Source organism: Echiichthys vipera (assembly GCF_963691815.1).
Source record: "Echiichthys vipera genome assembly, chromosome: 10".
Lineage (NCBI taxonomy): Eukaryota > Metazoa > Chordata > Actinopteri > Perciformes > Trachinidae > Echiichthys > Echiichthys vipera.
Genome location: NC_139835.1, coordinates 4268922 through 4296145, shown reverse-complemented (window position 1 = coordinate 4296145; position 27224 = coordinate 4268922). Strand labels below are relative to the sequence as shown.

The 27224-nt window shown below is 43.0% G+C and overlaps 1 protein-coding gene across 1 annotated transcript in view; it reads right to left on the bottom strand.

The window, feature by feature from the left end:
• Window positions 1-27224, bottom strand: part of gli2a (GLI family zinc finger 2a) — a 100364-nt gene that overhangs the window by 13752 nt on the left and 59388 nt on the right. Inside the window, exons 4-7 of the mRNA XM_083922013.1 lie at window positions 16792-16997; window positions 11402-11614; window positions 2950-3151; window positions 1709-1907 (exon numbers count right to left, since the gene is read on the bottom strand). Coding sequence (XP_083778139.1) covers window positions 1709-1907; window positions 2950-3151; window positions 11402-11614; window positions 16792-16997 — 820 coding nt within the window. The remainder of the gene's footprint in view (window positions 1-1708; window positions 1908-2949; window positions 3152-11401; window positions 11615-16791; window positions 16998-27224) is intronic.

Genomic DNA, 27224 nt, shown 5'->3' with positions numbered 1-27224 from the left:
GTGTGTGTGTGTGTGTGTGTGGGGGGGGGGGGGCTTTGATCTGCTACAGATTTTTAAGATGACAGAAAGACACACAAGGCCTGTTAAAGCTCTAATGGAGACGAAAAGAAAGGAAATATATAAAATGTAAAGCAGCTGATAAATGATTGTGTGTGTGTGTGTGTGTGTGTGTGTGTGTGTGTGTGTGTGTGTGTGTGTGTATTGAGGTTAATTGGAGGGGGTCCAGTATTGGAGTGGGGACTCCTAATCCCACCCAGACGCTCCATTACGGTTCGGCATTTCTGGGGGCCTCAATGATTCATTCAGTTGGCTGAAAACCAAGAGGGAAATATGGTTCTGATCACTGCTGAAATGCAGTTGAATGTGTGTTTGTGCATGTGTGTGAATGGGGGGGTGGGTCTTGTGTGTGAACGTATGCGAAAAGGTGCAAACATATACTCTCGCACTGTGTTAGTAGACACAGTGCTGAAACAGAGCTGCTGATAGCAGTGTGAGTTGGAGTGATTCACTGAGTGGGAAGTTTACATTAAGAGCCTTAGTGTATACACGGGCTGATAAAGAAAGAGCGAGGAGACAGTAGGAAGTAGACAGATGGAACTGGGAGGGAGCCTTCTGCATATTTCTGACCTGAGACAACTCAATTGTGAAGAAGTGACGAAACAATTAGATGATTAGTTTATCAACATAAAATTAACCAATAGTTTTTAAATGCAGAGAATACATCATTCTCACCTCCTCCTTAAACCATCAATATTATATATATATATATATATATATATATATATTTTTTCTGTTATTGTTATCATTGGTGTTCATGCCAGACTTAGCCCAGACCATCAAGACTATTGAAGCACTGTCCATGTCTCTGATTTAAATAGGTCTGCTCAATTAACGTCTCTGATGGCGGTTTCCCCAGTTGAAAAAACAGCCAATCAGTGGTTTGTGGGCAGAATGAAGAAAAAAGATCTTCCAGTGCCACAGCCAGAAAAAAAGGCAACAAAAAAGGATGCAGATCATGAACGAGATTGACGCAACTGTTCAAGTTTTTTTTCTGGCCTTTTCATGCATTTATTTGACAGGAAACAGGAGAGAGAGGGGGTGACATGCAGCAAAGGGCCACAGGTGGGAATCAAATCAAATAGGGGGTGCACGGTCTAACCACTGAGCCACCAGGCGCCCCTGTACACAGGTTGTTTTAATTGGACTCTTAACAACTCCTAACTCTGCATATTTATTTGTTTTTAATGAAAAAAGGGGGACTACTTCTTGCAACCCATAGCCCCAGTATTCACTGAAATAAAATACAAATACCAAAATATAACCCTCCAGAATTGAGCAGGAACAGGAAAAGATCAGACTGGATAAGTAAGCTTAACAAAATGGCTGTTTTTGGCAATCAGCCATTGGGTACACAAACTACAAGAGTAAGATTTTTTCAACATCCGTCCTCAGGATCAATTTTGCTTATTTTTATATGGTTGTGATTGACCTGCACCTTACAGCTGATCACACGCTGATCAGGAATCAGATACATGTAAGTAAAAAATCCTCAGTTTGGTGGCGGAAATTGTTTGAGAAAGCCTCAATCTGTTCTACATGTTACACATCCATATAAATGAGATCTGAGAAATGAAAGACTGAAAGAAGTGTAAACGCCATTGAATCTGTGCAGTGTAACATTCAAAGGAAAAAATGTTTCCGTTCCTACCTGGTTAGCTTCAGAGTTGGAGCTGTTGTGGGAGGTGGACATGGGTGAGGCAGTGAGTGGGTGTTGGCGAGCGGAGTAAGAGGACGGCGACGGTTGAATGAGAGGAGGCGTGTGGCCGAAGGCGTTGAGACTCCTCTGCTGGGACAACAGCTGCTGGTACGCCACAGGGTTGATGGGATGAGGGAAGCTGAATGAGGGACTAAGCAAGAGGGAAGAGGAAAGAAGTCGTCTTACGGAATGGCAAAATAAGAATTCATTTTTGTAAGGTGGGAAATATTTAAAGGCTAAATGAATGAATTCCAAGAGATTTGCACAAAATTATGCTGTTTTTGCCACATGGGCCCTCGCTCTTAAGTGATGGTGGCCAAGCTAGTCGGTTACGGGGTCATCCCTATGTTCCCCAGTCGCATAAACCTCTGCCTCTGCTGCTTTAATTAAGCATTTTGTTAGGGTTAGAGGTTACGGTTAGGGGAGTATTGTTAGGGTCTACATAGGCCTATTTGCAATTGTGGAAAAAATAACAGACATATGTTCCCCGGTCATAAACAAAACGGGGAACATTGGTATGCTCCCTCGGTTACTCACCATGTGCTAGGCTACTAGCACGCTTAAAGGATGTGTGTAGCATGTAGTATCACCTAGCATTTTAAGCGATCACAATAGTTTTTATGCTAATAGTTAAAGAATAAGGTTGGCTTTATTCAGTAGCTCCCTCGCTGTCAACAAATACCATAAAAAGACCAAAACCAACAATGCATTAGCTTCATTACTTTGTCACTACAGGCAAACATTTGTGCTGGCTGTTTGCCTGAAGGATCTCAACAAATGTGAACCTATAACTGCCAATTATTCATGTGCTTAATATGTTAGCTACATTTATTCCTGAAAACTTTCATCATTCCCATGTTTTTTAATGGGTGTCACTGGGAGATAAAGAGATAAAGTCAATATTCAGAAGCCAGAGTTTTAGCTTTACTGGATACAGTGAAAGTTTAGTGCGTCAAGAAGAATAACTTTTTGAAGTTATTATTGAAACTATACGTCTAGGAATTTTGCTTTATTGAATAATATTACAAAACCTGTCTAAACTTGCAGGCCATGCTTTTTTCATCCTCTGTATTACAAAATTAGTATCACAGATATCATCTCAACTCGTATACATGTACAAGTGTGTACAGTATATGACTGTAAATATGTGTTTGTAATTGCTACACATGTATGCATGTGCACCGTCTAGCTACCTGATCCCTCCGACAGAAAGGTGCCCATAGGAGCTGCTGGCGGCTGAGCTGGAACGGGAGTTGTTAATGTAGGCTACCAGGGAGCTGGGTGAGGTCCGGATCATGGTCTGCAGGTCAATGCTGGCGTCTGACAGCGGGGAGATGGACAGAGCCCTCTTCCTGCTCAGTCGGGGTGTCAGCCGTGGGCTGGAGAAACGTGATACTGGACACGGAGACACAACAGAGACAATGTCAGCCATTTCAGCATTGCTACAGCGATGGACGATTTCAAGAGAAATCAATCACTCGTTAAAAATGTACATATAATAGCAACGATTTAGTATAAAGAACTGTTCAGACACTGCTGTCGTGGCTCACAGACACCAGATTGGAGAAATAATGTGTAAATACCTCATACTTCCACTAAATCTCTGCATGGCCTCAATAGAAACCAGCAGTTACCCTGGACCATGTTAGAAGAAACATTCAGCCCCGAGCATTCTAGTGGAGGTCACAGCCATGCTAAGCTACACGCTATCTTCTGCATCTCTCTCTCTCTCTCTCTCTCTCTCTCTCTCACACACACACACACACACACACACACACCACACACACACAACTCCCCTATTTAACATTCGCATCCTCTAATGCATAATGAATTGCCCCTAATCATTCTCAGTAATTACCGTGATGGCAATCTCTTTCAGACCGCTGTATTTGGGCAAGTTAAATGGAGGCAATTTAAACAAATTGATCTCAGAATACCATTAAAAAAGAACAAGGCTGACTCACAAAGGTAGGGGTCATGGCCTTCCGCTAGATCTGGCTGTTGCACTATTTTCTCATTCTCAAAGAACAGAGCACATGTAATTGACAGGGGAGACTACTTTCCCATGAACTTGAAGAGAAGGCTATTTTTCCATACATACTGATAGTCCATCATTCAAGTGTATTTATTTCTTTTAAATATCTGGGGCATGTAGCTTCCACTCCCAGGGAGACAGAGACAGATCACTTGCCTGGGTCCAACAGGTGCTGCTTCACAGTGTGAGGGGACAGAGTGCAGGACTGGCTTTGTGCACACGCGTAATTAGGTCTTACAGCAGACATCATCAGAGGCGCGAGAGGCAGGAAACTCATAATAGGCCCATCACAACTCACCTAGGCACACATTTGCTACGCGTCAACTTCACTGCTGTCAATGTGTAGCCAATCCAAGACTCTTTGCTGGTGGAACTCACAACCCCTCAAGCCAAATGAATCCAGGCACCTCCATAATCACCTCGCCAGACCTACAGCCATAAACCAGGATCTTACTTCCAAAACTATTATGTTTGGAGGTGGCGAGTCGTAAAGCAGAGGCATATGCATTTGGTTAAAAGGCCCCCAGGATGGCAGACAACAGTAGTTGGGGGCCTGAAAAAAAAAAAGACTGGTGGAGATGACAGAGATGTGTATGAAAGAGTTGGCAGAAACAACAAACAGTCCTCAGGAATGTGCCTCTTTAGGGGTAATAAATAAATGTGTCATCTCTGGTTAACTAAACAGAGGAGCAGGGATGGATTAAAGAAGGGAGGTGGGAGGGGAGGATAAGAAAAAACTTAAAGGGTGGAGAGGAAAACGATCCTCCACTTGGGAATATGGATCACCATGAATGAGGAGTTAATTCTGATAAGCTTTGTTCGATACAGGTCGTGCAGCTTCAAAGATTTACTATTTTTGCAGTGAGGCGAACTTGCTGTCTTGCCAACAGATTTAATGGGAGATAAGTGTATTAATATTCCCCTTTATAAAGCAGGAAACAGGCCTCACAGCCTGGTAGCCTGGCGCCTGCCTCACCCTTCTGGGCACTGTGCCCAAAACACCGCCCTCTACCTCCATCATCAAACCACCCCCTCGATCTATACATCAACCTCAGCTCAGAAGAATTCTGGAACGCCTCCAGGAACAAAGCACATGTTTATAATGTCCGGTTTTTCTAAAGCTAAGGTGCAAACAAGCTAGTTTTCGTTAGCTCAGCGTTGTTCTGATGGATGTCATTGGTCTAACCTAATTCAACCTAAAACAAATTTCACACAAACATGCACACACAACTCTCACCACTTGGTAAATGAGTGCTTTATAGGCGGGGGTTAAAATTGAAAGGGTGAGCAGATTCCGGCAAGGAGTGAGAAAACAGATGTTGCACAGGCCATGGCGGCGCGGCAGTATGTGGTAATATGGCATGTGTGTGTGTGTGCGTGTGTATATGGGAGCGTGTATCTATCTGTGGGCCTGCACCGTGGGCTGGTTGTAATTGTAGGATCTGGATTTATATAGAGAGTCATAATTACAGGCGCTCCAGTGCACATCGATACAGTGAAGAAAAAAAATACATATTAAAAAAGATGGGAGTGAAGAGTGTGTATGTGTGTGTGATTATTTTAAGCATTTGCCTGTGCTGTTTTAGGTGAATTGGCTTTGTGGAAAATGAAAACACTTTAATTGGAGGGTTGTGCTAATCCAGAAGCAGCTAGCCCTCAATGTGATCGTGGCTCCAGCACACAGGGCTGAGCTGTATGTGAGAATCTGAATCAGTTGAATCGGACCTTAAAACAGACCCAGCCACCTCCGTAGCACAGAGTCTTTTTAATGTCCAATTGAGTCCATGTGAGGATAGAGGTGGTCATTGTCCGGATGAAGTTTCAGCTGGGGCGAAACCGGAGGAAAACAAACATCTAAGGCTACGTTCACACTGCAGGTCTTAATGCACAATTCCGACTTATTGCTCAAATCTGATCTTTTGTTTGGCTGTTCACATTACATCTTTAAATGTGGCCTGTCTATCACGCTCCTTAAGTGACCTGCACGCGCAGTTGATCATTGATGATGATCACGCCACAACATCCCCACAGTGTTTACAGGCACATGGCAACGGCAACCGGTATTGTAGGACTCTATGGTTTAATGCTAAAAACCCCCCCAAATACTATTGAGGTCTAAACCTTCACTCTCCCTAAACTGGCCGCCTGCTTCACTGCTGTCCTCCATGTTTGTTTTGATTCTGTTCCTGGCTCCCGTCTGTGGCACGTTTTTTTTTCAATCAACTTTATTTGTCATTCATTTACAAAACAGTGCAGCGTGGGTCAGAATGACGTGAAAGTCACATTAAATGCCATCTGGCTGTTCAGATTACGGTCACATTCAAAAAAATCTGATACGTTTCCCATTGAGTAGCACATTTCAAAGTGGCCTAATTCTGATTGGAAAATGTCAGATTCAATGGGACTTGTGCTGTTCACACTGTCACAAGCAAATCAGATATGGGTCACATATGAGAGGAAAAAATCTGATTCAGGTCACTTGGAACTGCAGTGTGAATGGAGCTTAAGGGTGAAGACCAAGGGTGATTCACACAAAGATGACAACAAAATGTCTAACTGGAAAGACAAAGACATTTGGGAACGCCCCTCGAAAAGCACTGATGCAAAAATTGTCGGACATATTCCAGGAACAGAAAGAGACTCGGTTTATGACCAAATTATGACACACAGTGTAATTAGTGTCAGGTTCTGCCTCCTGCATTTATAGAACATGAAAACACCTGACACGGAGAATCTTGTGTTGTTGCTACAACAAAGCAAAACAATTTTGACCATTTCTGCAGCTGATTCGTCCGACATTTTCTCAAGTTCGTATGTGAAAGTAAAGTGAAAAATCCAAGAGGTCTGTGGAGGTCAAGTTAGCCACACTGGTAATGTATTGAGCCAGAATAGTGATCATGTTATCACTTGTAATCAACTTTAATAAAAGTAGAAATTACAGTGTAATTAATTCATTCGAGGGCTACACGGTGGTATAGTGGTTAGCGTGCATGTTCTCCCCGTGTCTGCGTGGGTTTTTCTCCGGGTACTCCGGTTTCCTCCCACAATCCAAAGACATGCACGTGGTGTGAATGGTTGTCTGTCTCTGTTCGTCTCTATGTGCCCTGTGATAGACTGGCGTCCTGTCCAGGGTGTACCCCGCCTCACGCCCGATGTCAGCCGGGATCGGCTCCAGCACCCCCCGCGACCCCGACCCCGGGATAAGCGGTTGTAGATAATACATTCGATCTTCCAAAAAATGGCTTCCAACATACAGTTTGTAAAATCACCGTGTAAGCAAAGGCCCTGAGTCAGTTGGCCTCAGTAAATCATCTTTGGCTTGTTCACTTCGACCTCGTCTGGGGTGAAGCAGATCCCCCCCCCCCACACACACACACACACAAACATACACACCACGCTGTACGCTGTAGCTTGAGTTGGTTCCAGCAGGGCCCCAGGCCTCCATATCTTCAGCCAGCCCAGCCACCCCACGGGCCAGTCAGAGAGGGAAAATGTTTATTTTCCCTGCTAGATCTCACTAATACTAACATTGTGAATTTTATTAGTGGGGCGCGCGCTGAATCGTCTATGAGCCCCCAGTGTCCGGCCCAAAGCCGCCGTTGTGTTTGCCAGTGTGTTTATGCACACACTTCCACCCATGTGCTCATGAACCAACATATAGTTAAGTGCTTGTGTATGCAGCCCCCCTCACTCCTCACCACCACATCAGTACACAAATGTATCTCCTCACTCCCTCCACTGCATCAACACTAAAATCTTTTTCCTCGGGATGGCAGACATTTTCTTTGGCCGCTGCTTTTGTCGTGGGAGCTTCAGCTTTTTCCCGCAAGCCACTCTGATATTTCTCTGCCCACCCACCCCTTACATACCTCTCTGCTCATATACAAACAGTCTTTTGAATGCCTCCCAATGTCAAATACCATAATGTGTCTTTATTTGTACTTACAGTAGTGGTGTACCAATGCAATTGCGATTGCTATGCTTACAGGTCTCTTGACTCATATAGGACTTATTGTTTCTCTGTTTTACTTCCATCTGTGCTCAAATATACCCTGGTTTATCATCTGCCCTGCCTAATGGGGGCTCCGATGACACAAATGACATCTAAAAAAGTAATCTCTTCTCATATTTAGTCTAAAAAAGTTAAGAGGCAAATGTTGGAAGCTCTATGATGTGTTCCATCGTAGAAATGGTAAACCTAAAGAATAATGATGTTCTTGGTGGAACAGTAAAGCTTGCACTTTCTTTCAGATCACCTTTGTACAAAGTATGACTGGTCAGGGTCCAACATGTCTGTAATGTCTCTGAAGAATTTGTCTGATCCTGGCATTAATCCTCCATTTATTGTTGTTCTGAGTATGGAGAAGGTTGTCCTCAAATGAACATGCCTGACATCAGAAATCTTGAAGGAAATCAAGCTTGTTTTTACATACATATTCAAAACTGTTTTTCTCTTAGCACTGGCCGATTTTACTTACGAGACAAAAAGTAATAAGATGGCACAAGATTTAATCACTTGTCTTTGGAGCTAAATGTATTTTTGTGTTTTTAGTCCAGTCTGCTCCACAGTCTCCATGTCACTCATCAGATAAGACAGGAGATGATTAATGTGTGAAAAACACACCACAGACTCCAACCCTGACTTACAGGAGCAGCTGAGCGTTTCAGCAAGGCCTTTACAGCCGCTGCTAACACCTTGTTTGTCTAGCAGTCCTGTCCATCACACTGTCATGTGAATTTTCTGTGGAGGGAAACCCCAGCGAGCAGCTAATGGTTCTTTACACAGTAAAAGAGCAATCAAACAACCACTTTGATGGTTAGCATTGTGTTTTCACTGGGGACATGAAAAGAAGTCAAACAACATCACTGCATGGTTTTTAAATGTCGTCTTCCTCATATAACAGAGACAAATATCTGTGTTTAAGTGTCCAACTTGAGGCGTGTAAGGGTAAGACCTGCAGCCCTGACAGCACCACCCACAACCCCCGCCCCCACCCCCAACACATGTGTCCACAGCTTTTCTACCAGCACACTTCTGCACAGCAGCACACAGTGTTTCATAGTTCAACCATAAGCCTTGCAATAAACTTATCCAGAGGATAAACAGAGGAAGGAGGGGGATGCGGGTGAGAAGCCATACTATGGGTTCACTGAGGGCTCCCAGTTTTTTGCGGTGGGTCTGTTGAATATTAGTGCATAAATTGATTTTTAATATGGGTTTTATCTGCACTGCCGTCCAAAACTAACGGTAAGGGATGAAGCACATATTTGCCACCTCTGCCACTACTCCTCCTCTCACGCTTTGGCAGTAAATGAGGTCTTTGATTCAGGCCGAGGCTGCCCGAGATGGCCATTAGCTGGCCGCCTTGGTCAATATAGACGCTGTGTCTAGAGGCCGCAATGGAAGAGCCTCAGGACTGGCAGAGTGGCCTAAACCTGACCACATCAGTCTTAGCATGGTCGAACACTAAATAAAATCTGCCGGGATGGTGACAGCAAGTATGGATGCTGCGTTGAAAGCGAGGGGAGAGGGGGTTGTGGCTATCTGAGCAAACAGCCTCGCCAAACAAGTGTGGGCAAGGCAGCACAGCAGCGGTCACTGAGGTGGTTGGAGGTAAAGAAGAAAAAGGGGGAGGAGAGGTGGTCTACAGTTTCTGTAGGCCCCTAACCCTTTCTCACCCCTCACTTTAAGCACCACTGGGTTTAACTAAGTGATTGAGGTCATTTAAAAAAAGTAAGCAATCCCGTATCTGATTCACTTTTTTCCCCTCTCTGTTGTCTTTCCCTACCTGTGTGTGAGGATGCCTGCATTGGTTTCATACAGTGACTTCAGAGAGAGACACTGTGGCATTGAAAGCAGCGGGGCAGGGTTTTTTTTTGGGGGTGGGTGGTTGGACGGGATGAAAGACAGAGCGAGGGCCAGCGTCTCTGCCAAGGGGGAGTATTTGATTATCAGGCATCGAAAAGGCTGACTTTCATGGACAGTTTCCCACTCTGTGCGCTTTCTATCCCCCATTCATAAGGGCTGAAGGTTTCTTGGATGGGATTCTCTGCTGAAATCAAACGTCTGCTCTGCTGCCTGACCGTCATCTTGATAGAGGGCTGGGGTTCTACCTGGCATGAAAGAACAGGCTGGTCTCTGTAAGTTTCTGTGCAAACATGTGTATGAGTGTGACATTTGCCTGGCTGTTAAATGTTTTGTGCATGTGTGTGTCAGTGTTAAGCTGCCTCATCCCTGCCATTAAGTGGACAGCCCATACAGCCTACAAGGTTAATCTCTGCCTTAACTGCCTGACACAGAGAGAGCAGACACAAAGTTCTCAGGTTAACACTCCTCCGCCTCATACAGCCAACTTCTCTATATGCTGCCCTTTTTACGGTTACCCTGAATTTGTTTTGCGGGATGTTACTCATAATATCAGTAGAACCACACCAGAAACACCATCAGAATGAAAAACTCTAAGGTAACCCGTGTTTTTACGAGCTCCTGGCCTTAGGGGCTTTTAGTGTTTGTGCACCCTCAACTAGCCACAGTCCCCATGCTATGTATAAGTCCAAAAAGCTCCACTGGCTTTGATGTGGGGAACTCTTCCATGAAAAAGCCTCAAGAGGAAGAATAAGAAAGATGGTATCAACATGCCTGGTGCAGAGAACAAAGGCCAAGATGGCTTTTGAATCTGGCGGGTACTCTTGTCCCAGGGATGAAAGACATGCATGTGCTTTAGTACTACAGGGAGGGGAATTAATCAGAGATAATGAATCATTTTTGACATGGAAATATCACACTGACATATCATGTTGGTGATTCAGTAAGCTTCCCAGTATCCACATTTTCTAAAATCCAAGGCTAAAGGATGTGTGGCATCTTCTCTTCTTGCGTATCACTTTAAGTCATTCAGTGCGTTTACTTGCAGTTTAAAAACACGATTATATTCGGGTTTAGGGCATACTTCCCTTTCTCAACTTTCCGGGATTGCTGTCGGGTTTCCGGTCTGCGCATGCTTCGCGGGGTTATAACTCCCCCTCCTGACTCTGCAGCAGTTGCTTTTGACCCGAAAATAGAATAAACTAGGAAGCAATAGCACCCAAAACAATGTGAAAAAAACCCAACAATAGAGTGTTAACTTTAAACAGAGGGAGGAATTCCCCATGGCAACTAACATCACTACCAAGAAGACCTGTTTCTGTCCTAATTCTGTCCAAAAGTTGGCCACTTGTGATTTTGGCAAAGGAGAACCGGGAAAAAAGCTGTATTCCAACCAGCTGTATGTTGGGGCAGCGCCACCTACTGTACGGGAGGAAGAGTTACTCATTTTCCCATTCAACCTTCATGTATACTGGGGAACTTCAATAATCCAAGTATTCCCTTAACTATTATTGACTGTCACTTTTGAAAGTTAAAATGATAAACATCAGTGGCAGATCATATTAGCTGTCACTATTTAACTATTTAAACCATGAGCATTTTGTCAAAATGCCCATGACCCAACAGTGTTAAGTATTAAGGCCTTTGCACACAAGTATGTATTTGAATCTGTAAATTGTGTCAGTGCAGTAAAACATCTTAAGTTGTATTTCAGTTAAAAGGCAACTGTCTGTATTATCCTCACCATCCACAGGGCTGATGTAATCTGGGAGATGAGCTGCAGCCGCCGCTGCTGCTGCTGCAGCCGCTGCTGCTGCACTGCTCTGCATCAGCAGGTCACCGTAGGGGCTTCTCTGGCTGGCACTGGCCATCAGGTGGTAGTACTCTGTGGGGTTGGCCCCTGGTGGTGGAGGGGGGAGACTGAACAGGGCACGCTCCTTCAGGTGTTCGTGGGTCACTGCAGCAGAAATGGGAGAAAAAAAATAGGAGATGTAGGAGAACCGGTTTTTATCTATGTAAAAAAATTAATCAAACGGAGATAGCCCCATCGTCTATTTGTCCTTTAATATGTCCTTCACAACATTGCAGAATTTACTATTTAGGAGGTAAGGTCTATGAAGAGATTCTTGCTGGTGCGACAAAACAGTAGTCATAACCTGCGAACATGGTGCTAAACACATTTTGACAAGTCAGAGGGGCTGAGCAAAATACATTTTGATTTTGACATTTGACACACTCCTTGACAGAATGACAAAACAAAGACGAGAACAGAAAGTCTGTGGGAAGGTCTCAACAGAGGAGACGAGTGATCTGCTTTACAGATTTGTAGATTTGTGCTTGCGTGCATGCCCCAGGGCATGAGTCTTTTGATAAAAGATGTCTGATGTCTTTGAGGCATGCCGGGCTGTGGGAAAGTGTCTCTAGGGAGTAAAGGAAGCAGAGGGAGAGAGGGAGCAGGGCAAAGAGGGGGGCTACAGAGGGAAGGAATACCACATTCCTGCACTCCTCTGGTGTTGTGTGTGCACTAAGTTTGACAGGCTGAAGTCGTACGCAGAGGGCAGGTGCACACATATGCACATTGATAATGCTGAGGAAGCCTTAAACACTGCATGTGCAAAGGTAATATTGATGTAAAATGTGTTAACACCTGCACCCAGTAAAGCCACATTTAATAGTGTCAGGAACTATAAGAGTGAGACATGGATCAGTTTTCCTCTTTCCTGCATCTAACTGTGCCTGTGTCCCCCTTTCCTCCATTTCCCTGCTCTCTCCCCCTTCCTCCCCCAGCGGGTAGGGGTGTGTGAAGGGAACGGGTGTGGGCTGATGGTGGATTAATATGCATGTTGGTGGAAATGGGGGGGAAGTGGGGGTTGGGATCACTGGGTGGGGGCCAAAGAGGATATTGAGGAAGCAAAACCACAGCCTCCTCCACCCTCTAAGCACAAGCCTACACATAAGAGCACACATAAACCAAAAAAATCTGGATCTATCAGAACCTATTAGGTCATGGCTGTGGTAACAGTGCACAGGCCGTGTGTTTGTGCTCAAGCAGCAGCAACCCTGGCATATTCCGTTGGTTTCTCCATGGCTGCCAGATCACGTTACCACCTCTGCGGAGGAGCAATTTGTGTCTGAATGTGTGTGACCCAAGCGGCAACTCCCCCTGAAGAAAAAGGAAGCCATAGCAAAAGTGCCAAAAATGGCAGTTTGCCGAGTGGCCACTAGAGGCAGGTTTCATAATAGAGCAATTTCTTATTGACTACCATGTTAAATAGGCCATTTTTTTTGTACCAGGCTAGTTTTTATTTTATTGGAGGTTAAAGTTTTTGAATAATTAGGGGCGTGGCCTGTTGAGTGAGAGCTAGCCTCCGACCCTCCCTTCTCCTCTGAGGTAAACATCAGCCAGATGGACGTATCTCCCTCCCCCCAACGTCACATACATGCCCTTTTTTGGTAAGAGGAAATGAGGCAGAGTCAACGTCTGACAAGATGGCGACTCCCGTAGGCGAGGACGATTGGATCAAAAGTTGAGAGAACGGACCTTACAGCCTATATATATATATATATATATATATATATATATATATATACAATATATATGTTTATGTATTTATTGTTATTATAATTATTATTATTATTTTCACTATTCATGGCAACTGTATGGGGGTTGATTTTTTAAACAACACACTTTTAATTATATTAAGACTTAACGTACTGCAGTAATTAGTTATGGCTGCTGTGTTTGTGCTGTTGGTGCCCCAGTTTTTTCAGCGAGTGTTCGAGATATTAACCCCACACTGCAAATGCATGCTGCATCTAGCTAAATGCTAAAATATTCTCTTAGCAAAGAGGCAACAAGGTCTTTCATTAGTGGGTCACATGATCAATCCCCATAGTTTTAACTCACTCTTTGATAGATATTAACTTAAAAGACAGTTAAATAGATGAAAATCTTATGGATTATATCTTTCACCTTTAGTGTGTTTCTGCTGTTTGTGACAATAATTCCTGATGTGACTGCAGAACCGCAATCAGCTCAAACCTTTTTGAAGGCTGAGTGGACTGGTTATAGTGGGACACAGTGGCTGAGTGGACTGGTTATAGTGGGACATAGAGAGTCTGAGTTGACTGGTTTACACAAGTACTTTTCCTCAAGTACAGTTTTCTACTCTTTCCATCTCTGAATATACTTTAAGCAGTTAGGGTTACACAAAGAACCCACATGCCTGACACTCAGGTATCCCTATCAGAGGTTTACACATGCTCCACTGAGCTCCGTGGTTCCACACACTTTATTTATGTTCTGCAGAGCTGCAGAGTGGCCTCCATTTGGTGCCATATTTCCCTGCCACTTTATCAGTGACAGCATCTCTTCCGCATTGCTTCTCTTGAAAGGCGGGGAGGCATTACTTGCCAGCAGCATGTGCTTGGTGATTTATTGGTACCGGGTGCAGAGCTGTAGCTCCTCACTTCTCCAACCTGTTGTTTGAACAGGGGTAGCGAGGACAGGTCTGTCATCGTGTGAACTCAATAGTTCATGTTTTTTTTCTGTACCAATTTCCATGGTTTCTCCTGCCTAAACATATATACAAACGAGCAGGAAGGTAGCTTGTACCGCAAAGCATATCCCTGATACACCTGCAAATCAGCAGCATGCACACACATACAAAAAAACCCACAGCATGCTTGATGAAAGGTGTGCTTCAGTACCTCATGCAGGGGAATGTATAAGGTGCAAGACTAATTATCGCTGTAGCTTAAATAATCAACTGTGTAAACTAAAGCGTGTAGGCAGGGAGCCGCAGCCAAGCAGACAGAGGTGGTTTATAGTGAACAGGACACATAAATTCTGAACCTGCTCAACTCTAATCTCACCTCCTTAATGCTAACTGGTCAAAGCAGCTGCAGAATCGCTGCCATGAAAGATTTTCCACATCACTTGCAGGACATTGCATACATCATAAGAAGACTAAGGCTCAGTGTTTTGGTATGAGAGTAATTGTGGATGAACACGTGTGCCTGGGCACTGGGAGTTATTCACAAATTAGGCATTTATATGAACACAAGTGTCTTTTAATTATTTAATAATTATTATTTAATTGTCTTTTAAGTTAATATCTATCACAGAGTGAGTTTAAACAATGGTGATTGATCAAATGACCCGCTAATGAAAACACTTGTCGCCTTTTTTTGCTGAGTATTCAAATATCTGTATCTGTGGAGACATTCCTGGGCTAGATGTAAATAAGCCTCCATGTTAGTGACTCTGCTGACAGAGTTTGGTCTGATGGCCCAACGCGTCACCAACAGTTATGCTGCGTTCACTTGTAATCGGAAATCAGAAATTCCAACTTCTGAGTGAGGCTTGTAGTAAGAGCAGAAGAGTAATAGGAACATGGTGTGTGTGTGTGTGTGTGTGTGGATTTAAGAGGGGAACATGTAAGGGACGGACCAGTAGTAGAGAGGTGAATGTGTTTCATTTAAGTTTACAAAAGAGCAAAAAAAAAAAAAAATCTAATTGTCAACACACATAGTGACCATGAACGTGACAAGATGGAGGCTCTGAAAGAACAGGTTCACCTGCAGCTACATCTTACTGCCACAGAGGCCGCTAGAAACAACATATATTGAATCTAATGGAGTACAACTTTAACATAAGAGGGAGGATTCAAATTCAACAGACAATGCGGGATGAGATAAATAAGGGATGTCAAGCAAGCCCAACAAAGCGTTTTATCCTGAACATTAGCGCCTTTTTCAATGATTCCCAATGAGGAGAGAGTGCATGCAGCCGCCTGGAGATACGTGTCATCACTGTCGCTATCACAGCAACGACAGAAAAGCTCACTTATGGGAGCAGATCAGCCCAACACGGAATGTTGCTGGCGAGTGTTTTTTTTTTTTGATCACCGTAGGGGTTGTAAGCATGTTGTTAGCTGTGCCGTCGACCCTCCATTAAATTAGCATTAAGCTAACTACCAAGCTAACGGTAATGTAGTTGTCACGAAACTTTTATTCTGGTTATTAGGCTACATGGCTTCCTACAAAAGAAATTAGTAATTTGACATAAAATACTGATTTCAACATCGTTTTTTTTGCCAAAGTTGACGCGGACATTGACGTGGTCCTTCTGTTCATTAAAACTGTGCCAAACAGTCTGTTATACGTAGTAGCTGTCTGCTATTCAGAAATAGAAATATTCTGAAATTGCAGAATGTAGAGTGCTGTAACTGCCCCATCAGAATTGAGTATTCAACAGAACCGTGTGATAATACACTTTAACAATGATTGCAAACCATTAAAGGACCATTATAGGATTTATGAATATTATATTCCATGTCTCCTCTATTGGCAGGAATGGAATACAATATTCGAGGTATATCATTTCCTGAAACTAAGGAGCATTGACTTATTGTTATCTTAAAATTAGCCCTTCATTACTACATAGGGTGCGGGTCCTCTTCCACAGGGCCCGCCATGTTGCACTGTCATGTTTATACAGTAGCCCAGAACACACAAACCAAATAGTGGCTCTAGGGAGGACCTTTCACATTTTTATATTACCTGAAGGCCACTGTATTGCCCAACAAAGCCTGCAGTAACTACGAAAATAATTAAGCAAAAATAAATGGCGTCAAAGTGTGTTTACTGTCCCAACAAATTAATATTTGGCACATTGATGATGGATTATCATCTACTAGTTTGTCATGTAATAATTTTTATCCAAATTAATTCAAACCTCCATACTTTCAGGCCCAAAATTATGCAGAATTCATGATATTAGTGATTTCGTTGTTACTGCACTTAGCCTTTGTAGGGCTGTTTAGGTTCTACTACGAGTTTTGAAAGGGAGGAGTGAGCAGCGTTCAGTTGGTTTCAATCTGCAACCTCACCGCTAGATGCCTCTAAATCCTACACACTGAACATTTGAGACAAAAAAAGGATATTGCATAACAGCTGCAGTTTGTCTTCGTAAATGCATATTTGGTAGGTAGTGCTCTAGTGGTTGAGGTTATTCTGTGAGATACAAAAGTATGATGAGTTTTATTTCGCTGTGGTATTGGCAACAGAATTTGTAGATATTAAATATTATAGTCAATATCTTGGTGATGCTACAATGGGGGTAAGTCTTACCTTCAGCTGGGCTCAGTCCCCGGGCTGCTGAGATCATGGAGAGGGTGGGGCTGCTGTGTACGGAGCGTAGGTAGTGCTCCATGTGGGGGCTGACGTACGGATGTGGAGGGCTGAACGGTGACTCACCCGTCCCGGGCACCGCATGGGGTGATAGACGGATGAGGGAAATATCTGAGATGACTGGACTGCCTGTCAGTCCTGGAGGTCTGTGAAGAGGGAGTTAACATTAGATCTAAATAAATGATACAGAGAATGAAGAAAAAAGGGAGATGGAGAGAGTGGAGACCTCCTGTGTTAATGTGATTACTTGTATTGTGCTCAGTTATCATCGTGAGTGATCTTCATTGGTATGTTCATAGACAAACCTTGACTTCTGTTATTCCACATAAGCGTCTGCAGTCTCAATCTACTTACACCCTTTCCCCTCCCCAGTCCCACAGCTAATACATAATAATCCCCTTTTGTTCGCCTTCTCCTATTAAGCCCTAGAGCTACAGACAAGTCGAGACCGAGGGCTTTCCACTGTGAGGCTACCAGGAAGCCTATTCTCTATCTGTTTGGGTGGGCTGAACTACAAGGTCTCTCACATCAGGTATTACATGGTCTATGATAAGAGAGTGAAACCGGATGCTCAGTACCTTAAGTAGCTGCCTATACCACCTTTGGAAAGAAAAGCCTATGTTCTCCAACAGCCTGCCGGTCACATAAAAGCTGTACAGTGAATGTGTCATTTCTGACAGGTAATTGGCGTCACTGCTCGCAGACACACAGACAAGTAGGTGTTGTAATTCTCAATATCCCCGAGGGGCTGAACTCTAGATAAAAATGTCTGCTGGCCGCTGGCAGTGGCACAACCCTTTGAAGGGCCACTAGTACTTATGTTGAACTAGTGTGCTTCAGCTTTGATAAGAGTCCTGCCCCTCCCTTGGTGTGTGGAAGAACACCTGGTAGAAATTCAGCCCTCAGACTCTTAAGCTCCAGGAACGATGACTAATAGAGGAAAGGCTGAATGACTGACTGTGGTTACATAGCCAGTTTAGCGGCAACTAATAAATTGTCAGTCGACATTGTTGCAAGGATTCAAATGTACTTTTGGTTGAATGTGCTCCTTTTCATTCAGGAGAAAGAAATCATACCCAGATGATGGCACATATTAACTATTTCAAAATTATGTAAAACAAACTTGAAGTCTTACTCCATTAGATTTGAGATCCCTTGTTTCTAGCGTCCTCTGTGGCACTAAGATGTAACTGCAGGTGAACCTGTTCTTTCAGAGCCTCCATCTTGTCACATTCACAGTCACTATGTGTGTTGACTATTGATTTATTTATCTAGTTTTTCTCTTTTGTAAACTTTATTGAAACACATTCACCTCTCTACTTTTGTTCCGTCCCCTTTATGTTTCCCCTTAAATCCATACACACATGTTCCTATTACACTTCTGCCCTTACTACAAGCCTGACTCAGAAATCCTAAGATCCCGATGTCCGAGTACAAGTGAAGGCAGCATAACCGTTAGTGACAGTCTGGCCCGATAGACCAACGGATGCTGTGTATCGGCCGATGCGGGCTGCTGCGTTCCCCGATATCTTTTCCCCAGCATTATCTACAGACAGGTGTCCATGGGCAGCTGGAGCTGGAGACGCCTTTTTAAGTTCAATAAATGTTCCTTTTTTAAAAATTTACTCGAAAAATTCATCATTGTTTAATTTTCATGATGTGAATTGAGGGAGAAAAAGTAGTATCGGCTCCAAATATTGGCTCAAGAAAATCTGCAGTCCGTAAGGCTGATGAAAAAAAATTGGTATCGGCCCTAGAAATCCATATTGGTCGATCCCTTGTTTTAACTCACTCTTTGATCGATTGTCGCTTAAAAGACAATAAAATAGATTGAAATCTTATGGAGTAGAACTTTAAGGAGTGAATGATGGATTTTCATAAAGTGAGAAGTACAGGAGAAACCTAGGATGCCATGAGTCGTTGTCTTGCATGTGGCAATGCAGCAAGTATTTGACCCTCATGGAAATATAGCAACTGTAAGTCATCAGTCAATTTCCCTTTGGAAAAAGGAGAAAGAGAAGAAAGAGTTGCGGGTCATAAACGTTCAGGAGAATGAAAAGACTAATGACTCACTGTAATGCTGTCAGGAAGTAGAGGTGGCCTTGCACAATTAGCCTGAGTAACAGATGAGTAAAACGCTAGGCATCAAACCCTCTTTTTTAAAATGGTATTCAGGTTTGAGGTCACCTCAGTGTCAGTTCAACGTTGTTATATTCTTTGGTCCCTTTGCTCCCATGTTTATCCCTGCTTCACATTTTGAATTGAGAAAATAAAGTGACTTTATGCTGGCCTTTGCTGAATCCTTTCATATGCAACCGAACAGAAGGGAAAGGCTGCACTTCGTCAAGTGTATGACCTAGTTTTGTGGTCGCTATTGGTGGTAGCGTGGCTATTTAAAAATGGCGGGTTCGTGCAGGATGTTCCGTGTTGCACTGGTGACGATTCTCTCTGACCAATCAGTGGTCTGCAGTCTTTTGACTCCACTTTCGATCTTAGCCATCAGCTTGAGACTGAGGTGGTACCAAGTAACAGTAGCAGGTACCAGGCACTAAACCTTTTCTCCTCAACTTTTTCTAATGGAAAACCAATAAAGAGCGAGTTGAGTGGAGTAGAGCCGTGCTGTGCCGTACCATCCGGTTAAAAAGATTACACACTACCTGCTCCACCTCAATCTGTCTCATAATCTACAGTGTTAATAAATGCATGACCAAAGTGACACTAGCATACAACAGAAAGTGATAAAAATAACTATAATAGCTGTCTTTATGAGGGCTGTTTAAGCTGACAGTTGAGCAGCCCGATGGCTGCGGTGAACACAAGAGTGTTTATATATGTGGTTTTGGCAGCAATAACTGCATGTGTATAATTAAAAAAAACGGTGTCAGGAATAGTTCATCTAATGGATGCCCAGCTACCACTAGCTGCTGACATAATTCATTAATGTTACTCAATTAAATACATCGATGAGTCTGTGACCTTTTGAGGAACAAAGTTTGGTTTCTGAATCTTAAGTAACACCAATATTGAAAATAGATGCCTTAAAGTTGTAGTATTTCTATCTATTTAATTGTCTTTTAAGTTAATATCTATCCAATAGTAAGTTAAAACAATGGTGATTGATCATATGACCCACGAATGAAAGCACTTGTTGCCTTTTTGCTGAGTATTCCAATATCTGTGCCTATGGAGACAAAGATGTAAATAAGCCGCCATGTTAGTTACGCTGCTGACAGCAGTTGGTCTGTTGGCCCAGATCGTCACCAACTTTTAATCGGAAATTCCAACTTCTGAGTCAGGCTTGTCGTAAGGGCAGAAGTATAACAGGAACAAGTGTGTGTTTGTGTGTGTGTGTGTGTGTGTGTGTTGATTTAAGAGGGTAACATATAGGGGACAGACTGGAAGTAGAGAGGTGAATGTGTTTCAATAAAGTTTACAAAAGAGCAACAAAAAAAATACAATAGTCAACTCACACAGTGACCCTGAACGTGACAAGATGGAGGCTCTGAAAGAACAGGCTCACCTGCAGTTACATCCTACTGCCACAGAAACAAGGGATCTCAAATCTTATGGAGTACAACTTTAAGGTCAGTAAATAGTAAATGAATAAATAAATGGAATATTTTAGTATACATCTAATTGTTTATTAGTTTATAATATACATCACAGTAGTTTCTAGCTGTGGCTCCTGAGACCTAGCAAGCATGCTCAGAAACCCCCCTATCCTCCCTTCAGTTTCCCTGCTTAGTCTCTCATTCACTGTCTCTGTGAGGACGCCAGCCTGCAAACCGGCACAGCCCTGCCCAACTCAGGCTGAGCCAACCAACCCAGAGCCTCGGCCCTCGCTACATTTCCAGTAAGCGCCTGCAGACTGCCGGCCTTGTCTGAGGGCCAACTTTCTGCTGTCAGACCCAGTCTTTCCCTACAAACAACCATAAAGAGCCCTCTGTTCTGGGCGGGAGGGGTGAAGTGAGAAGAAACAGACGCTCCATACACAAAAACACACTTCCGTCAGTCCGCCTCTAAACAGCATACAGAGAGCTTGGCAGTGCCGTCTCAGATTAGTCCTCCGGTGCTTCGCCGAAGGTTTGATTGATATAGGATCCCAATAGATACCAGATTCATTTAAGTTTCATCAGTGTGTGGTTTAAATAGTTTTACTATTTTTTAAGAGGAGGCTGGCATTGGACATATTTCAATACCAGACCCCAACTTCACTACGGTGTAGTTTGGTCAGGACTTGGTGCTCCACATGACTGTAATCATCTTTTAATAGTTCTTTCATGTCAGCTAGTATTGGCCATGCTGTTTGGAGATGAAGACACATTATTGGTTTTGAGTTAAATGTGTTTTCATATCCCATTTAGCACATCTACTCATTTTCCACAAAAACACAAGCTAGCGTAAAAAACGTTTTTCCGCAATTGAGGAAGTTTTACCAAATTTTGTCGTTCAATACAGCTTTGCTAATGCAACACTTAAAAATGTGCATAGAAATATGTGAATGGAAACATGACTGATATGTTTGTTCATGGTAATGAAGGAACATGTCAACCGGTGCAACAGTGTGGCTCACTGATTTGATTTCAATAGTTTTTCAGAGAACTATGGAGCTGTATGGCACAGAGGAATCAAGCCTTGGCTACATAGGCAACACCTGTTCGTACAGTCTCATATAAAAAAAAATCAGCCTCACCCTTTAAAGCGAATGCACACAAAATGACAATGAAGATATGAGCCAGCCCTATGTTGTGATATGAACATCCTCAGCGTGCTTAGCATTTTCACTGAAAAATGTAATCAGAACTTCAGAAGTGTGAACTTGCATTGAAAATAAATAAATTCCATATCCATTTTAATCAACATGCCCCCTCTCCATGCTCCACCTACCAAAACCCTTTTGCAACATTGTACTTCAGACCAATATCAGTCAACAATACGTATTTGTTTCTTGGCTGATAGCAAACCAGCGTGTCGACACACATCACTGTAGCTGCAGTAAATCACTCAAACGACCGAGAGTGTGCATGAGGCCTCGATAATAAGGTAAAATTTACTGCTGTTGCCTGTCAGGAGGCTACAAATAATAGTCCTGTCTGGCAGGTACCATTATTGAAGCCTTGTCGATCCACCCTTTTTCTGACAAGATGTTACTTGAAGTCTGTGTGTTTTGCAGGAGCTTCAGTCAAAGAGGTTGAATGGGAGACTCTTTGAGTGCCTCGGAGCCCTGGGAGAGACCTGTCTCTTAATTAGTGGCTGCCATTTAAAGAAAGTTCCATCAAACTGAACAATATGGGTGGTTGGCCTGTTGGAAACACAGATCTAATGCTCACATGCTTGCTGAAAATCTTAAGTCTGTATTGCTGGCAAATAAAAGTGCCAGGAGTTTGTCCTTGTAAGGATGATACTTGCGGGGAATAGGCATACATGGAGGGATAGGAAGCCACTGGCAGTCAGTAGATGACATGCTTTCAACTAGGTAATTGCTATTTGTCTGTATGTTCTGTACTGTGTGATTACATGCTCTCTGTTGTTCCATTGTTAAAACTCTGCTGTGAGAAAAAGTGATTTGGACATGGTGCAGCTTGTTGAGCATATGAGTAAGTACATACCAGAGTGCACGTACAGAGTGTGGCCTTTTGAAACAGCTATAAAAACGTTTGCCTTCTGAAAGGGCAGAGAAACACTTCATACCAGCTAGATCATCTTATCTAGGAAGACAAGAGGTATTTTTTGTGCAGATTAATTCAACTAAATAGGTGTGGAGTCATAGTTTGATTCTGCAAGTGATGACTGAAAATGATCCATCTTCAGTGTCACAAGACGCAGACCTCCAACGTCAAGTTCCATGCCCTCCTGGCTGACCAACAAGTTAGAATTTGCCTCTCTGGCATTTTCCCAACTGGCCTGGGGTGGGATGAATTATGATGTGACACACTCCCTTCTGTACTTCTAGGCAGCCAAGGCGATCAAGATAAATCACCACACTGCCCCACAGGGGACATGCTAAGATCCTGCCTTAGTTGTTTTTGGGGCCCTGATCAGGATGCTGAGGATTTGGACACAACTTGATACTGTACTCCCTAAGAAGCGAGGACTGTGTACAATGGAGGGGCCCAGCAGAACTATGTCAGATGGTGGGATAATAAACTTAAATAAAACAGGATTATACAGCAAGTAATTATCCATTATTCGACTCTGCTGCTGTCACATACCATTTAGTATTTTTTGAGGGCAACAAAATTACGTTGAAACCGTGTGATAAACCGTGAAAATTTCAGCCTATTGATTTCCTTCTTCCCAGTCTTCTGATTGATGGCTCCCTTGTCTTTTCAGCAGCACATTCCTGGATGTAACTCAGGGGAGCATCCAAATTCAAACATTGGCCGTGACGATGATCCGGGGATGGAGCCAACAAGCATTAACATAAGATGACAACATGTCTGTCGAAACCACTGACAACCAATTGTCAGACTCGAAAATGTGCCCCCCATTACAACCCTCCCTCCACTCATCTCCCCACCCTCCCCCTTTCCATGTTAACCAAATCAAAACAATAAAGGGGAAAAACAACATCAAGCCAAATGTCTGATCTGTATACTGTATTTAATCAACACATTCCGTGCTGTGGGGCTGTGGGCCTTGAACAGGCTGATTGCCTGGTAAGTGGGAACACATCTGTTTGTGTAACGGGGGCGGTGTTGGCCGCAGCTCTGCCACACAAAAACCTTGGGCATATTTCAAATTTTCAGTGCTGCAATTTGCCCCCCTACTGCTTCCCAAAAAGCATAAATATGGGCTGTGGAGTGAGTGGGGGATCTGTTTTTCTCATCCGTTGCGTTGTCGTTGAGGTTCTGGGAACGGAAGGCTGGATTTTGGATGCTAATTACCCGGTCAAACATGCTTGCACGGTGGCTGGCTCTCCTGGCTTGTAGGTTTTAACAGAAGATGCCCGACTTCACAATATGCAGCAAACAGCACAGAAGTGCAGTCTCTAAGTTCAAGTTTTGCTGTCATCCCACGAGAGGTTCTTTCTAATGTGTTCCAGAGATATGGCATGGTTCTTCTCTAATAGCTGCTAAGTTGTAAATCCTACAACAAGCATTTAGAGATGTGCTCAAAATTGACATATGCAAAGGTGCATTATGTACTGACATTATAACCCTGGGTAATGCATAAACATTTGACTATGCCCACAAGATTTGTTCAACCTAGGGGTAGGCGATATGGCAAAATTATCATATCACGTTTTTGTTTGACGGTAAAATCACAATAACGATTTTTTCACGGTTTTTCTACATTGATTTTTAATTATTTTGTGAGTTATTGAACAGTGTAACCAAAGTATTCCCTATGTAAAACTATAGCCCTAAAAGAGAAAATATAAAACAAAGCACTTAGGCCAGAGAACGTTTCTGAACAGATTTGAATCAGTTTGTGCAATTTTGCAAACCTGTGCCAAATACGATGGACATTTAACCAAGAGCTCCCTGAAGCTCCTGTTGCCTCTGCTGCTGTGGTGTGACTGCACTCCTCGCTGTTTCACTCTCAGCACACTGTTTAGGATGCTGTCTATTTATGTGGTTGAAAAGGTTTGTTGTGTTACCATCCCATGTGCGCACCATGTGTGACTGTGTGTGTGTGTGTGTGTGTGTGTGTGTGTGTATGTGTGGCAGCTTTAGTCAGAAAGGAGGCCCCTGAAAAGTGACGGCACTCGTTTCTTAAAAACATCCACGGATGCACGGGACATTTATCTCATATTTTACAGCTTGTTCCATAAATTCTGTGAATAAGTCTTGACAGACAGCGTCGATGCCACACAATAGTCTGACGCTCGTGTGCTCTTAGGACACTATAGTTTTGTTTACATTTTTTCAGCCATGACAGCTACTCTCTGAATTAAACTTGATGGGAAATCCACGTCACTGCCTGTAGTTCGCTAGGATTGGTTGATCGGCGTGTCTTTAGGGTGGTTCATGAGGCGGACTAACCCTCTAGTGGGATTCGGCTGAGGAAAAAAAGTTTGTTTGACCCATCCACCACCCTGACTTCCTCCCTTCACCGACTGTGACTGTGTGACTTCTGGAGCACTGGCTCAGAGAGTCTAATATTTCCGCAAATGATTTCACAGTTGAAAGCCCGATGGTTTTCATACAGATGCTCAAGGGTGATTTGTGCGTTGGTATCAAACGCAGAGTGCAGTGCTGTATTTATTTGGATTCTTTTCTTTAAACTGTCCATAGTGACTAAAACAATGTTACATGCCATAACAGTACTCTTAAAACACCACTTATGTCAAACAAATCAAACCTTATGTATGTCAGATGAATTAAACAGCAAATTGATAAGAAACATAAAATCGTCAGTTAATAAAAAAAGTTGACTTGGGCTGAAAGCTACTGAACACATGAAGTATGTGCATGGGCCTAAGGTCTATTCCCTTGCACTGTAAGCCAGGGAGCAGGGCCGGTAACAAAGCAGTCAGGATCTGCATTATGACAGCTATGACATCGTGATTTGCAGCCCTCATTATGTTACATGGAAACAGTGATGAAGGACGCTCCAGATGGAATACGCACAATCCTTCAGACAGGAAGTACAACCCTGACACAAAGCAACCAGCCACTGACAGAATGCTGCCACCAAGCACCCTGCGCCGACACCCTGTTTCCATTTCAGCGGGACAACGCACGGTAATTAGGTGAATTTGGCGCATGCTGGGGAAAAGACAGCAAGATCAAGGTGTTGATGAATTAGTGGGAGCACTCTGTCAGATTCACATCACATTAATCAAAACAAAAGCGGGTGCACAGCCACACCGTTTCCCTCCTCCTTTCCCTTGCGTTGCAGGTGATGAATCGCTCTGCCTGCGCTGTGTATCACCTGATCTCGCTGATTTTAAATGTAAGAGCACAGTTCTCACAAAACCTTTATTGATCTTACTCCTGGGTTCCCTTCCTGGATTTGAATGATGATAAGGCCAGGCAATGTTAAGGCCAGACTTTTATGCTAATGCCACATTAATAAAGTCAGAAAACAAACGAGTGTTTCTTTGTAGGTCAGATTAGGATACTAGTTTCAAATCCAAGCACACGACTGGACTGCCAATCTTTTTATCCTCACTAATATACTGTGAGTTTGAAAATGGAATGCTTTTTGAAAATTCACTGTGTTATTTAGTGTGATTTCCTGCATTGTATTTCACTGGTCTTTCTCTCAGCTTTTCTCTCTCTCTAGACTACATCAGTCCCAGAACAGGAAATATCAACACTCTATTGTATTGTATTGTGCTAATGTGGCTTGTCTCTCTGTCGCCTCTATCTCACTCTTGCTCTGTGTATGTTGTCTGGCTTAGATGTATTTGAACTTGGCTCTGTCAATGAAGTTCTAGTGCTGCCAAATAGGAAGGAGTGGCGTAGTAGAACTGAGGGAAAAACCAATGAAAAGTGACAACTGACCTTTCACAAGTCACAGTGAACCACATTTGCTTATTAGACATTTTTTTAATTTCTGTCACCGCATTTTATGTCGATGATTTACCTAAAATCGACTTTTTTTTTTAGTATTAAAGGTTGAATATTTAGAATCTTTATTAAAAGCTATATCCTTTGAAAAAGAATACACCCACAGGGCTTTTTAAAGAATACAGAATACAGGTACAGAATGAAAGTACTGCTTTGCCATTAAAAAAAGAAATTAGTCTGAATTAATATATACAGTATATTGACAGGTTTGACGATTACTTTCTGTTCCATTCTGTCTCCATTGTAGCAGCCAATAGCATTGGGCGTTGCTGGTTGCCAGGGTTGCCTGTTCTTGGGTGCAGCTACTGTAGGCTGGCACTGGGTGAAACAGTCATTCTCTATGAAAAGCACCCACTCCACGATACATTTAAGGATATCAAAAGCTCATTTAGTGTGCGCCTAGTGATGCCTCAGTGCTCTACTGAACAACTCAGATGCTCCTATGTTCCTGCAGCAGTCAGATTGTTTAACAATGATTGCTAGCTAACGGTTGTTTGTTACTTTTACCTTCTGGAGTGGAATATCTATTTATTTATATTTTTATCAATTTCTCTGCTGATATTCTCTTGTGTAGAGTACTCTGTCGTATATTATGTCCAAATCACCTAATCATGTTGAAACAGCTGTGGAACTGGAACTGTATGTATTTTGTGACAAGTGGATGTACGTGTTTTATCTGGTGGCAAAGTAGTTTCCCCTTGGGGAATAATAAAGTTTTCTAATCTAATCTAATTGAATCTAAAGATCAGTGAATGGGGCGTTATTTGTCCCAGCAGCTGAGTGAGCGGAGACGGGCAAAAACCAGAGTCAATATAGGCCGAGCATTCACTCCATGGACTGAGAGAAAGGAGA